General features: G+C 37.7%; 1 protein-coding gene across 2 annotated transcripts in view; it reads left to right on the top strand.

Moving 5' to 3' along the window:
- Positions 1-14328, top strand: part of USP48 (ubiquitin specific peptidase 48) — a 148223-nt gene that overhangs the window by 110173 nt on the left and 23722 nt on the right. For both annotated transcript variants that reach the window (XM_037828250.1, XM_037828251.1), the window contains exons 20-22: positions 2357-2487; positions 2811-2917; positions 4811-4915. In XM_037828250.1, coding sequence (XP_037684178.1) covers positions 2357-2487; positions 2811-2917; positions 4811-4915 — 343 coding nt within the window. The remainder of the gene's footprint in view (positions 1-2356; positions 2488-2810; positions 2918-4810; positions 4916-14328) is intronic.

Below are 14328 nucleotides of genomic sequence, written 5' to 3' on the forward strand. Positions count from 1 at the left end.
GCCCCTAGGGTTTTTGATGAGAAATTGACACTTAATCCTATTGGAACTCCTTTATACAGAACACACTGCTTTTCTCTTGCAGCTGTCAGAACTCTCCCCTTGTCCTTTGCATTCAGCAGTCTGGTTACATTGTGTCTGTGTGTGATTCTTTTTGAGTTTATCCTGTTTGGGGTTTGTTGCGCTTTTTGAATGTATATAGTCATGTCTTTCATTAAATTTTGGAAGTTTTCTGCCAATATTTCTTTGAATATTCCTTCTGCCTCATCCTCCTTCTGGGACTCCCATAATGTGTATCTTGGCACACTTGATGGCGTTCCACTGGTCTCGTAGGCTATGTTCATTTTTTGGCATTCTTTTTTCTTTCTATTCATCAGCCTAAATTATTTCAATTGTCTTGTCTTTGAATTCACTGATTCTTTTGCCGTCTTTAATCTATTGAAACCCTCTGGAGAATTTTTTTTATTTCAAGTTATTGTGGTCTTAATTCTACTATTCCTGTTTGTTTCATTTAAAAATTTCTGTCCCTTTTTTTGAGATTCTCATATTGTTCTTTCATTGTTTTTCTGATATCCTTTAGTTTTTTCTCCGTGTTTTCCTTTATCCGAGCATACTGAAGATCATTTTTTGAAAGTTTGCATTTAGTATGTCCAAAGTCTGATTTTCTTTATTGATGGTTTCTTAGTTTTATCCTTTGGATGGGCTGTCATTTCCTGTTTCTGTGTTTGTCTTGTAATCTTTTGTTGCACACTGTACATTTTAATATTTTAATGTGTTAACTCTGAGATTTAGTCCCCGAACTTCTGTTCATTAAGTTTATATCCAATGGCGATATGACAGATTTCCTTGAGTGCCAGGAGCTAACAAAAACAGAAACCAATGCAACAAAAACAGAAACCAATGCAACAAAAACCTTTCACAGCCTTTGCAAAGTGACTCTAGGTTAGCTTGTGTTCTTCTTCAGAGGTTAGCCTTACTACCAAAAAGATCAGCTCAAGGTGAAAGTACAGCATCCTCTGGTTTTGTCTTTTCTGACCCTGACTATTGAGCTCATGGCTTGGATATTTACAGGAATCCAAGTGTTCCCTCTAATCCTTATAAAATAGGCTTCCTACCCCCTGCATGTACTCTGTTGTATGTCTTAAAGCTGGTAATCCTTTGCCTTAGTCTGCTTCAGTTTGATTGTTTCTTATACTACTATAGCTGTCCACAAGCTGCTTTTGCCTCCAGTGCAAGTTTTAGGAGGGTGAACCAGAGATGAGTGTCTTGGTTCACTTCTCCAGTTTGCCTTCCAATAGACTGGCATTGACCTACAGGTATCCTGTGTGTGCATAGATGTTACTTTGCTCCCTCTAAGACAGGGCCCGGGACCTACAATGGGTTTGCAGGCTGGTTCTACACTGCACTAGGGAGGGGCCAGTGAGGGCACCGGGAGCTTCTCCTGCTGGTTTCACATTGAATTTTCTTGATGTGGCATTCACCTAGTTACTGCTACCCATTGACTGGGGGGAGTTTTGAGGAAGGTGGCTCTGTCAGTTTTTGCTAATTGTTCAAAAATTTTGTGGGAGAATAGAACCCTGGAATGTTGTAAGCCACTATCTTTATTGACTGGAAGTTGCCATTTTATCTTTTAAAATAATTTTTAAATAACTGTAAGAGAAGATAGACTGCCTCTGACATGAAAATTGAAGCACATAAATAAAAATTCCCTTGAGACTAAGCTAGAATTGGGGAGTTTATTATTTCCATATTAATACTTTAACATCACTTAAGGGAGCTCAGAGGTCGTCTAGGTTCTCCTCTCAGCCACCCCCCACCCCCGTTTTTTGTTGTTGTGAATGTCAAACATCCAGGAAAGTATCTTAACAGTAGAACAAATGGTGTGCCTCCATCCAGCTTAAAAATTGAGACAATTCCAATTTAATTGTGAAAGCCCCTCAGTACTGATCCTCCCTTCTATTCCTCCCTTTCTCTCTCCTTCTGAACCTCCTCTCTCGAAGTACCCACTATTCTGAATTTGAGGGTTGTCCTAGAAAGTATTTTTATAAAATAATATATACACATTGTCATGCTTTGTGTATTTGAGATTTTTATATAATTTATATAAATGACATCATGCTGTTTTTATCTATACTAACTTATTTTACTCAACTTATATTTAGCCATTTGATTCATGTAACTCAGCCATTTAATTTCAATTCAGTTGTTGCATTCCAGCACATGAGAAAACTATTTCTTGTTGTGATGTGTCTTTTCCCTCTAATTCCTTGGTGTTGATGATTTTGGTTTAGGAAACTATTAGATGATTTGTTCTCTTAGTTTCCATGTGTCTTAAGGCATGTTGTGTTTTTTTGCACAGTATAGCTCTCATATGGCCCAGTGAGTGGCAAATGATACAAAAGCTGTTTGTTGTGGATCATGTAATTAAAATCACAAAAACTGAAGTAGGAGATGCAGATCCTTCAGAAACACAGTATACTTCTGAGCCTAGTAAGTTTTCATATTATTCTTGGTTTTTGTAGTTAAAAGATCCCCTTTCAGGGGAAAGGAAAGGATATATGAACAATGTGTTCTCTGCTTAAAATTAAAGATCATGTGGCAGTCCAAACTAATATAGACAGGAACTATCCAATAACCATCTCACTATTTGCATGTTTATTTGTTGGTAGTAAATGATTTCCTTGTTGGCATACAAAAGAACACAGCAATTAATTGAAAATATTACTAATATTTCAGTGAATACTCACGTAACTTTGATGCACATTTTCACATCTTTGGTAATTCCTCAACCACTTATACCTTACTTCTTTTAGAACTCTGTCCGGAATGCAGAGAAGGTTTATTGTGTCAGCAGCAGAGGGATCTGCGTGAATACACTCAAGCCACCATCTATGTACATAAAGTTGTGGATAATAAGAAGGTACTTATCCCTCTTGTGGCCATGACTAGTATTGACCAAGCTTGCTTTTTGACTTGCTGTTGAATTTTCAGTGAGGACACAATTTTGTTTCATCAGAGCTATTTGGCATCAGAATAGAAATTGGACAAGAATTGAAAATGGATAGTTTAGGTGACTGTATTGGATTTAGTCAGTCATTATTTGGAAAAGCAAATATTTATTGAAAGAATGTCATCATGATGCCAGGAATAGGGTCTTAGTGCTGAGGATACAGTAAAAAAGCACCTAATGAGAAAGACCAAGAATATACCATTGCATCCATAAGATAGTTTCATACAGGAATGAGTGTTTTGAAAGAAATTAAGCAGGGAAAGAGACTGATGGAGGTGGAGGCTGTGGCATTAGATAGAGAGGAGACAGGAAGGCTTCTTGGAGGTATAGTTGTTTTATCTAAGCATTAACTCTCCGGTATCCAGCCTTGTGAAAAGCTGGGGAAGAGTGTTCCAGGCAAAGGGATAAGATTAATATGCTCAGACATTGGAGTGAAAATCAATATATCTAGAGCAGCTCTGTCCATTGAACTTTCTGTGATAATTGAAGTGTTCTGTGTCTCTAATGTGGGTGATGATAGCTACTCACCACTTGAGGCTATGGAGCACTCAAAATGTGGCTAGAGTGACTGAGGAACTGCATTTTTAATTTTAACTCATTTAAATTTAAATATCCTGTGTGGCTAGTGGCTCCCATAGTAGACAACACTGGTCAAGAATGAAGTTGAAGAAAGTTGTGATATGGGATGAGGGACCAAATTCTGTAGGGTTTTGTACAGGATTTGGGACTTAAGTGTAGATGAGAAGCCACTGTAGATTTTCAAGGAAGATCATGATGTGATCTGATTTATGCTTTAAAAAAGGTCACACCGGCCATCATATTTAGAATTGGTGGGGCCATGACGAGAGCAAGGAAGACCAGTTTCAAGGCTCTTGGAGTTGATTTGCAAGGATAGGTGAGGTAGATAGATTGGGATATGTTTTGGAAGTAGGGGCCTTAGAACTTGCTATAGATTGGATTTGGAACATTTTTACTCTAGAAAGGATGGCTCTTAAGTAGATCCTGACCCAGATTTCTGGACATCTTCTTGGTGTGATTTCAGGGATTTTGGAATTAAAGACAAATAAAAAGGAATACATTTATTTGATGAGAGTTACTAAAACACCTTGTTTTAGAAGGGGAACTTTAAACCTGTGCTCCAGTGATTTAGAGTTCTGCTTTCCTAATTGAACTAAGGCATTCATTTCCTAATTGGCAGAGAAAGTGAAGTTAATGAATATAAATGCCTGTTTTCCTTCCAGAATTGCCTAAACTTTTTGTACTTGTTTGCACATGTAATAATGGTATCTTATGTAAAATAATATCCCGTATTCTTTCGGTTTCATTATTTATTTTGAGTTCAATAATGATATTTCATAGTGTTCTGCAAAAGAGCTCTGCCTTCCTTCATTTTCTCAATTCTTGTAGAACATTGTGACCACTGCTGTCATCTACCTGAACATGTTTGGGTACCAGAAAAGGCTTGACAATCACAGAGAACTAGGAGGGGAGTAGAGCATCTTCAGACTCTTGCAAAATAACATTATTGTAAAAGCCCAGTAACAATAATTGCTCTGCAGAGACCTCTTAAGTTTATGGGGAACACATTAAATAAGAATAAGTCACAGGATAAAAAGCATGCTAAAAGGATGTTGAAAATGGAGGACGCTTGATTCCAGATCCCCTGTCTGATCTGTTATCCCACTGTTGATAAAGATTTCTCTCCTCTTAATAAAGGTTGCCAGTCAAATCTCCCCACATCCTCCATAGCATGCCTTCCTAGAATCTGACTTACTTCTCTCTTTATTGTCCTGGCCCTTTTAGGTGATGAAGGATTCAGCTCCGGAGCTGAATGTGAGTAGTTCTGAAACAGAGGAGGACAAGGAAGAAGCCAAGCCAGATGGAGAAAAAGATCCAGATTTTAATCAAGTACGTGTTGAAGCTGTTTTTCATTGTTATATCTCCTGCTGTTTTGAAAGAATGGCCACTCCATGCCCCTGGACATCTCTCTGTACCCTCTGTGGGATATTGGTCTCAGTTCCCCTTTTTTCCTTCAGTTTTGGTGGCACGCTACAGCTGTTCTGATTTCTCATGAAAAGCTGTAGACTAAATTATTCCAGAATTAGTATATTTTTTACTATTTAGTAAGAAAGGCTAAAATATAATGTTCTGATTAAATTTTTAGCTGGAAAAGAAGACTAAAATGAGACCCATGTCTTGATTTGTTGCTTAATCATGGAACATTGAAGTATGAAAAAATGATTTACTCACATTCTCTCTTTACAGACAAAATAAATAATAACCTTAATAATGGAGTATAGGGAAGAGATTTTCAGGTTTCTAATTAAGGTGTTAGCATTAGCCTTTCATTTTCCGTCGTATAACTAACTTAAAATTCTTCTATTAAAATTGACTGTTCTGTTAGATTTTTTACAAAACCCTTTTATTTGGTTGCTTGATTATATTCTACATGTTCATGATGATGCTAAAGAAAATTGTCTTAAAAATCAACAAATAATATGTAAGTGCATTTGGTTGAGATGTGATGTAGGTATGTTTCAGTTTCTCAAAAACTGACTCTATAGATGTGTTACAGGACATTCTATAGAAACCTTAAATTGATAGAATTTCTACTTTAATTTGAGTTTAGGTTAATAGATGAAAGATTTGTTTTCTTTCTTTACTACTAAAACACAGTAGAGTTAAATTATGGTTAGCATTCTCCCTGAGGGAATAAAAGTGTTAACAATGGCCATTTGCTAAATCTGTTACAGAGCAGAAATATCTGGGCCTGTTGGCCTATCTGTACAGACTGATACTGTTGCCTCATTTTCAATTTGATTAAGAAAGTCTGAAAAACTCTTGTCTTGAATCTTGGTTTCCCTGAGGTAAATGTTGCACAATTTCCCAACCATTGTAAAGGGATATATCAGCATGGGAGAAACTTTGTTTTCCGTGTTTTGTTCAATTTCATAAAACATTAACTTCACGACACCTACGAAAGAACAAAACCATGCAATTTTATGCACCACTCTGCCAACAGTGATCAGTGCCTCTTTTGTTAAAATTGTCCTGCCAAATTTGTATTTTAGCCAGTCAGCATTGTAGGGCCCCTTTGCTTCAGTGCTAACCAAGTCTATCCATTTTATAGGAATGGTACTCTGATTAGGTTTTCAGCTTTGGGGGGATAGTTTCCTGTTATTAATAAATAATGGCTTTATTAAAGCCTATGTGTATGTATATATATTGCGTTCCTTGGGATGGTTTTTGAGATTATTGAATCAAATACCATGACCCTTGTTAGGAGTTTGCAGGACTAACATTGCCTGTGGCCTTCTAACTTGTTGTCAACCCTTTTTTCATGTCCCTATCTCATACAATCCATCTTTCAAGCCACACATCTACAAACTAATGTGTTTGCTTTTTAAAATTGATATAATAAATATATATACAGAAAAACACACGCATGTATGTGTGTGTGTATATCCTGATTCATGACTGTTCTCGTTCATTCGACTGCTTCACTGGCAGTACCATATTATATTTTTTAATGAGATTGTTCACATACCATACAACTATGCAAAGATCCAAAGTGTAGAGTCAGTTGCCCATGATACCATCATACAGCTGTGCATCCATCACCACAATTTTTTTTCAATTTTTAGAACATTTTCATTACTCCAGAAAAGAAATAAAGACAAAAAAAGGAAACTCAAATCCTCCCATACCCCTGACCACTCCCCCTCCATTACAGATTCATAGTTTTTGTATAGTACATTTGTTACTATTGATGAAAGAATGTTAAAATACTACTAACTATAGTATATAGTTTGCAATAGGTATATAATTTTTCCTATATGTCCCTCTATTATTATCCTCTATTTATAGTGTCATACATTTGTCATAGTTCATGAGAGAGATTTCTAATATTTGTACAGTTAATCACAGACATTCTCTACCACAAGATTCACTGTTTTTTTTTTAATCTTCATTTTATTGAGATATATTCACATACCACGCAGTCATACAAAACAAATAGGACTTTCGATTGTTCGCAGTACCATTACATAGTTGTACATTCATCACCTAAATCAATCCCTGACACCTTCATTAGCACACACACAAAAATAACAAGAATAATAATTAGAGTGAAAAAGAGCAATTGAAGTAAAAAAGAACACTGGGTACCTTTGTCTGTTTGTTTCCTTCCCCTATTTTTCTACTCCTCCATCCATAAACTAGACAAAGTGGAGTGTGGTCCTTATGGCTTTCCCAATCCCATTGTCACCCCTCATAAGCTACATTTTTATACAACTGTCTTCGAGATTCAAGGGTTCTGGGTTGTAGTTTGATAGTTTCAGGTATCCACCACCAGCTACCCCAATTCTTTAGAACCTAAAAAGGGTTGTCTAAATTGTGCGTAAGAGTGCCCACCAGAGTGACCTCTCGGCTCCTTTTGGAATCTCTCTGCCACTGAAGCTTATTTCATTTCCTTTCACATCCCCCTTTTGGTCAAGAAGATGTTCTCCATCCCACGATGCCAGGGAGATTCACTCCCCTGGGTGTCTGATCCCACGTATGGGGGAGGGCAGTGATTTCACCTTTCAAGTTGGCTTAGCTAGAGAGAGAGGGCCACATCTGAGCAACAAAGAGGCATTCGGGAGGAGGCTCTTAGGCACAACCGTAGGGAGGCCTAGCCTCTCCTTTGCAGCAACCGTCTTCCCAAGGGTAAAACTTATGGTAGAGGGCTCAACCCATCAAACCACCGGTCCCCTATGTCTGTGGTCATGTTAGCAACCATCGAGGTGGGGTAGGTGAATACCCCTGCATTCTCCACAGGCTCCTCAAGGGGGCACTACATCTTTTTTTCCTTGTTTTTCTTTTTTTTTTTTTAACTTTCCCTTCATTTTTAAATCAACTGTATGAAAAAAAAGTTAAAAAGAAAACAAACATACAATAAAAGAACATTTCAAAGAGACCATAACAAGGGAGTAAGAAAAAGACAACTAACCTAAGATAACTGCTTAACTTCCAACATGTTCCTACTTTACCCCAAGAAAGTTACATAATATAGCAACATTTCAGTGAACTTGTTCCTACTACATCCATCAGAAATTAACAGACCATGGTCATTTCTGGGCATCCCCAGAATGTTAAATAGCTTATCTGTTCTTCTTGGATTATTGTTCCCCCTTCCTTAATTGCTCTCTACTGCTAGTTCCCCTACATTCTACATTATAAACCATTTGTTTTACATTTTTCAAAGTTCACATTAGTGGTAGCATATAATATTTCTCTTTTTGTGCCTGGCTTATTTCGCTCAGCATTATGTCTTCAGGGTTCATCCATGTTGTCATATGTTTCACCAGATCGTTCCTTCTTACTGCCGCGTAGTATTCCATCGTGTGTATATACCACATTTTATTTATCCACTCATCTGTTGAAGGACATTTGGGTTGTTTCCATCTCTTGGCAATTGTGAATAATGCTGCTATGAACATTGGCGTGCAGATATCTGTTCGTGTCACTGCTTTCCGATCTTCCGGGTATATACCGAGAAGTGCAATCGCTGGATCGAATGGTAGCTCTATATCTAGTTTTCTAAGGAACTGCCAGACTGACTTCCAGAGTGGCTGAACCATTATACAGTCCCACCAACAATGAATAAGAGTTCCAATTTCTCCACATCCCCTCCAGCATTTGTAGTTTCCTGTTTGTTTAATGGCAGCCATTCTAACCGGTGTTAGATGGTATCTCATTGTGGTCTTAATTTGCATCTCTCTAATAGCTAGTGAAGCTGAACATTTTTTCATGTGTTTCTTGGCCATTTGTATTTCCTCTTCAGAGAACTGTCTTTTCATATCTTTTGCCCATTTTATAATTGGGCTGTCTGTACTATTGTCATTGAGTTGTAGGATTTCTTTGTATATGCAAGATATCAGTCTTTTGTCAGATACATGGTTTCCAAAAATTTTTTCCCATTGAGTTGGCTGCCTCTTTACCTTTTTGAGAAATTCCTTTGAGGTGCAGAAACTTCTAAGCTTGAGGAGTTCCCATTTATCTATTTTCTCTTTTGTTGCTTGTGCTTTGGGTGTAAAGTCTAGGAAGTGGCCTCCTAATACAAGGTCTTGAAGATGTTTTCCTACATTATCTTCTAGGAGTTTAATGGTACTTTCTTTATATTGAGATCTTTGGTCCATTTTGAGTTAATTTTTGTGTAGGGGGGTGAGGTAGGGGTCCTCTTTCATTCTTTTGGATATGGATATCCAACTCTCCCAGCCCCATTTGTTGAAAAGACCATTATGGCTCAGTTCGGTGACTTTGGGGGCCTTATCAAAGATCATTCGGCCGTAGATCTGAGGGTCTATCTCTGAATTCTCAATTCGATTCCATTGATCTATATGTCTATCTTTGTGCCAGTACCATGCTGTTTTGGCAACTGTGGCTTTATAATAAGCTTCAAAGTCAGGGAGTGTAAGTCCTCCCACTTCGTTTTTCTTTTTTAGAGTGTCTTTAGCAATTCGAGGCATCTTCCCTTTCCAAATAAATTTGATAACTAGCTTTTCCAAGTCTGCAAAGTAGGTTGTTGGAATTTTGATTGGGATTGCATTGAATCTGTAGATGAGTTTGGGTAGAATTGACATCTTAATGACATTTAGCCTTCCTATCCATGAACATGGAATATTTTTTCCATCTTTTAAGGTCCCCTTCTATTTCTTTTAGTAGAGTTATGTAGTTTTCTTTGTATAGGTCTTTTACATCTTTGGTTAAGTTTATTCCTAGGTACTTGATTTTTTTAGTTGCTATTGAAAATGGTATCTTTTTCTTGAGTGTCTCTTCAGTTTGTTCATTTCTAGCATATAGAAACATTACTGACTTATGTGCATTAATCTTGTATCCCGCTACTTTGCTAAATTTGTTTATTAGCTCTAGTAGGTGTATCGTTGATTTCTCAGGGTTTTCTAGATATAAGATCATATCATCTGCAAACAATGACAGTTTTACTTCTTCTTTTCCAATTTGGATGCCTTTTATTTCTTTGTCTTGCCGGATTGCCCTGGCTAGCACTTCCAGCACAATGTTGAATAACAGTGGTGACAGCGGGCATCCTTGTCTTGTTCCTGATCTTAGAGGGAAGGCTTTCAGTCTCTCACCATTGAGTACTATGCTGGCTGTGGGTTTTTCATATATGCTCTTTATCATGTTGATACAGGCCTCCCTGTATTTGTGCCTCCCTGTATTTGTGCCTAACAGTCTCCTCCTGAATGCCTCTTTGTTGCTCAGATGTGGCCCTCTCTCTCTGGCTAAGCCAACTTGAAAGGTGAAATCACTGCCCTCCCCCCTACGTGGGATCAGACACCCAGGGAAGTGAATCTCCCTGGCAACGTGGAATATGACTCCCAGGGAGGAATGTAGACCTGGCACCGTGGGACGGAGAACATCTTCTTGACCAAAAGGGGGATGTGAAAGGAAATGAAATAAGCTTCAGTGGCAGAGAGATTCCAAAAGGAGCCGAGAGTTCACTCTGGTGGGCACTCTTATGCACACTTTAGACAACCCTTTTTAGGTTCTAAAGAATTGGGGTAGCTGGTGGTGGATACCTGAAACTATCAAACTACAACCCAGAACCCATGAATCTCGAAGACAGTTGTATAAAAATGTAGCTTATGAGGGGTGACAATGGGATTGGGAAAGCCATAAGGACCAAACACCACTTTGTCTAGTTTATGGATGGATGTGTAGAAAAGTAGGGGAAGGAAACAAACAGACAAAGGTACCCAGTGTTCTTTTTTACTTCAATTGCTCTTTTTCACTCTAATTATTATTCTTGTTATTTTTGTGTGTGTGCTAATGAAGGTGTCAGGGATTGATTTAGGTGATGAATGTACAACTATGTAATGGTACTGTAAACAATCGAAAGTACAATTTGTTTTGTATGACTGCGTGGTATGTGAATATATCTCAATAAAATGATGATTTAAAAAAAAAAAAAAAAAAAGGGATGTTGGATTTTGTCAAATGCTTTTTCAGCATCTATTGAGATGATCAATTGATTTTTCCCTTTCAAGTTTTTAATGTGTTGTAATACATTGATTGTTTTTCTTATGTTGAACCATCCTTGCATGCCTGGAATGAACCCCACTTGGTCATGGTGTATGATTTTTTTAATGTGTCTTTGGATTCGATTTGCAAGTATTTTGTTGAGGATTTTTGCATCTATATTCATTAGGGAGATTGGCCGGTAGTTTTCCTTTTTTGTAGCATCTTTGCCTGGTTTTGGTATTAGATTGATGTTAGCTTCATAAAATGAGTTAGGTAGTGTTCCATTTTCTTCAATGTTTTGAAATTGTTTGAGTAAGATTGGTGTCAGTTCTTTCTGGAAAGTTTGGTAGAATTCCCCTGTGAAGCCATCTGGCCCTGGGCATTTATTTGTGGGAAGATTTTTGATGACTGATTGGATCTCTTTGCTTGTGATGGGTTGGTTGAGGTCTTCTATTTCTTCTCTGGTCAGTCTAGGTTGTTCATATGTTTCCAGGAAATTGTCCATTTCTTCTACATTATCCAGTTTGTTGCCGTACACTTGTTCATAATATCCTCTTATAATTTTTTTAATTTCTTCAGGATCTGCAGTTATGTCACCTTTTTCATTCATTATTTTGTTTATATGGGTCTTCTCTCTTTTTGATTTTGTCAGTCTAGCTAGGGGCTTGTCAATCTTGTTGATCTTCTCAAAGAACCAACTTTTGGTGATATTTATCCTCTCTATTGTTTTTTTGTTCTCTATGTCATTTATTTCTGCTTTAATCCTTGTTATTTCTTTTCTTCTACTTGGTTTAGGATTGGTTTGCTGTTCATTTTCTAGCTTCTTCAGTTGATCCATTAGTTCTTTGATTTTGGCTCTTTCTTCCTTTTTAATATATGCATTTAGTGCTATAAATTTCCCCCTTAGCACTGCTTTTGCTGCATCCCATAGGTTTTGGTATGTCGTGTTCTCATTTTCATTCGTCTCTATATATTTAGCAATTTCTCTTGCTATTTCTTCTTTAACCTACTGATTGTTTAGGAGTGTGTTGTTTAACCTCCAGGTATTTGTGAATTTTCTAAGTCTCTGATGGTTATTGACTTCTAATTGTATTCCACTGTGGTCAGAGAATGTGCTTTGAATAATTTCAATCTTTTTAAATTTATTGAGGCTTGTTTTATGTCCCAGCATATGATCTATTCTGGAGAAAGTTCCATGAGCACTAGAAAAGTATGTGTATCCTGGTGATTTGGGATGTAATGTCCTGTAGATGTATGTTAAATCTAATTCATTTATCAGATTGTTTAGGTTTTCAATTTCCTTATTGGTCTTCTGTCTGGTTGATCTATCTATAGGAGAGAGTGATGTGTTGAAGTCTCCCACAATTATTGTGGAAACATCAATTGCTTCCTTTAGTTTTTCCAGTGTTTCTCTCATGTATTTTGTGGCACCTTGATTGGGTGCATAGACATTTACGATTGTTATTTCTTCTTGCTGAATTGCCCCTTTTATTAGTATGTAGTGGCCTTCTTTGTCTCTCAAAACATCCCTGCATTTGAAGTCTATTTTATCTGAGATTAATATTGCTACACCTGCTTTCTTTTGGCTGTGGCTTGCATGAAATATTTTTTTCCATCCTTTCACTTTCAGTTTCTTTGTGTCCCTGTGTCTAAGATGAGTCTCTTGTATGCAACATATTGATGGTTCATTTTTTTTGATCCATTCTGCGAATCTATATCTTTTAATTGGGGAGTTTAATCCATTTACATTCAACGTTAAAACCGTGAAGGCATTTCTTGAATCGGCCATCTTATCCTTTGGATTATGTTTGCCATATTTTTCCCTCTCTCTATTAATATCCTTTATTGTACCTATACCGAATCTCTTTAGTACTGAACCTTTCTCCAAGTCTCTCTGTCCTGTCTTTGTTTCTCTGTCTGTAGGGCTCCCTTTAGTATCTCCAGTAGGGCAGGTCTCTTGTTAGCAAATTCTCTCAACATTTCTTTGTCTGTGAAAAATTTAAGCTCTCCCTCAAATTTGAAGGAGAGCTTTGCTGGATAAAGTATTCTTGGCTGGAAATTCCTCTCACTCAGAATTTTAAATATATCGTGCCACTGCCTTCTTGCCGCCATGGTGGCTGCTGAGTAGTCACTACTTGCTCTTATGCTGTTTCCTTTGTATGTGGTGAATTGCTTTTCTCTTGCTGCTTTCAGAACTTGCTCCTTCTCTTCTATGTTTGACAGTGTGATCAGTATATGTCTCGGAGTGGGTTTATTTGGATTTATTCTATTTGGAGTTCGCTGAGCATTTATGATTTGTGTATTTATGTTGTTTAGAAGATTTGGGAAGTTTTCCCCAACAATTTCTTTGAATACTCTTCCTAGACCTTTACCCTTTTCTTCCCCTTCTGGGACACCAATGAGTCTTATATTCGGACGTTTCATATTATCTATCATATCCCTGAAGTACATTTCGAGTTTTTCAATTTTTTTCCCCATTCTTTCTTTTATGCTTTCATTTTCCATTCTGTCATCTTCCAGGTCACTGATTCGTTGTTCAACTTCCTCTAGTCTTGTACTATGAGTGTCCAGAATCTTTTTAATTTGGTCAACAGTTTCTTTAATTTCCATAAGATCATCCATTTTTTTATTTAGTCTTGCAATGTCTTCTTTATGCTCTTCTAGGGTCTTCTTGATTTCCTTCATATCCCGTACTATGGTCTCATTGTTCATCTTTAGTTCTTTGAGTAGCTGCTCTAGGTGCTGTGTCTCTTCTGGTCTTTTGATTTGGGTGCTTGGGCTTGGGTTATCCATATCGTCTGGTTTTTTCATATGCTTTATAATTTTCTGTTGTTTTTGGCCTCGTGGCATTTGCTGAACTTGATAGGGTTCTTTTAGGGTTTGTAGACCTATTGAAGTCCTTATCTCTAATTTATCAGATCTACAGCTTCGTGGAGTACACTTTCTCTAACTAACCAGCAGGTGGCATCCACGAGCCACCTGTTCTCCACAAGCCAGATCTCCCCTGCTTAGCCTTTTTGGTGTGTGGGGGAGTGAGTCTTGTGGGGCCCAATTGGTGTACCAAGCTTGCGTGTGTAGTTGGTGTTGCCTGCCCTGTATGTGGGGCGTGTTTCTGGGCAGTCGGGGAGGGGGGGTGGCCCTAACAATCAAATCTTCCTGATGATCCTAGAGTTTTAAAGGTGCTGCAATAGTCTAATCCTTCAGTTCAGTCCTGCCACAGTTTGTCTCTGCCACTGACCCACAAGTCTTTGGTATTGGCGTATGGCTCCTGAGACTTGCAAGTGGGCCCCTCTTCCAGG

Source organism: Choloepus didactylus, chromosome 2 (assembly GCF_015220235.1).
Source record: "Choloepus didactylus isolate mChoDid1 chromosome 2, mChoDid1.pri, whole genome shotgun sequence".
Classification (NCBI taxonomy): domain Eukaryota; kingdom Metazoa; phylum Chordata; class Mammalia; order Pilosa; family Megalonychidae; genus Choloepus; species Choloepus didactylus.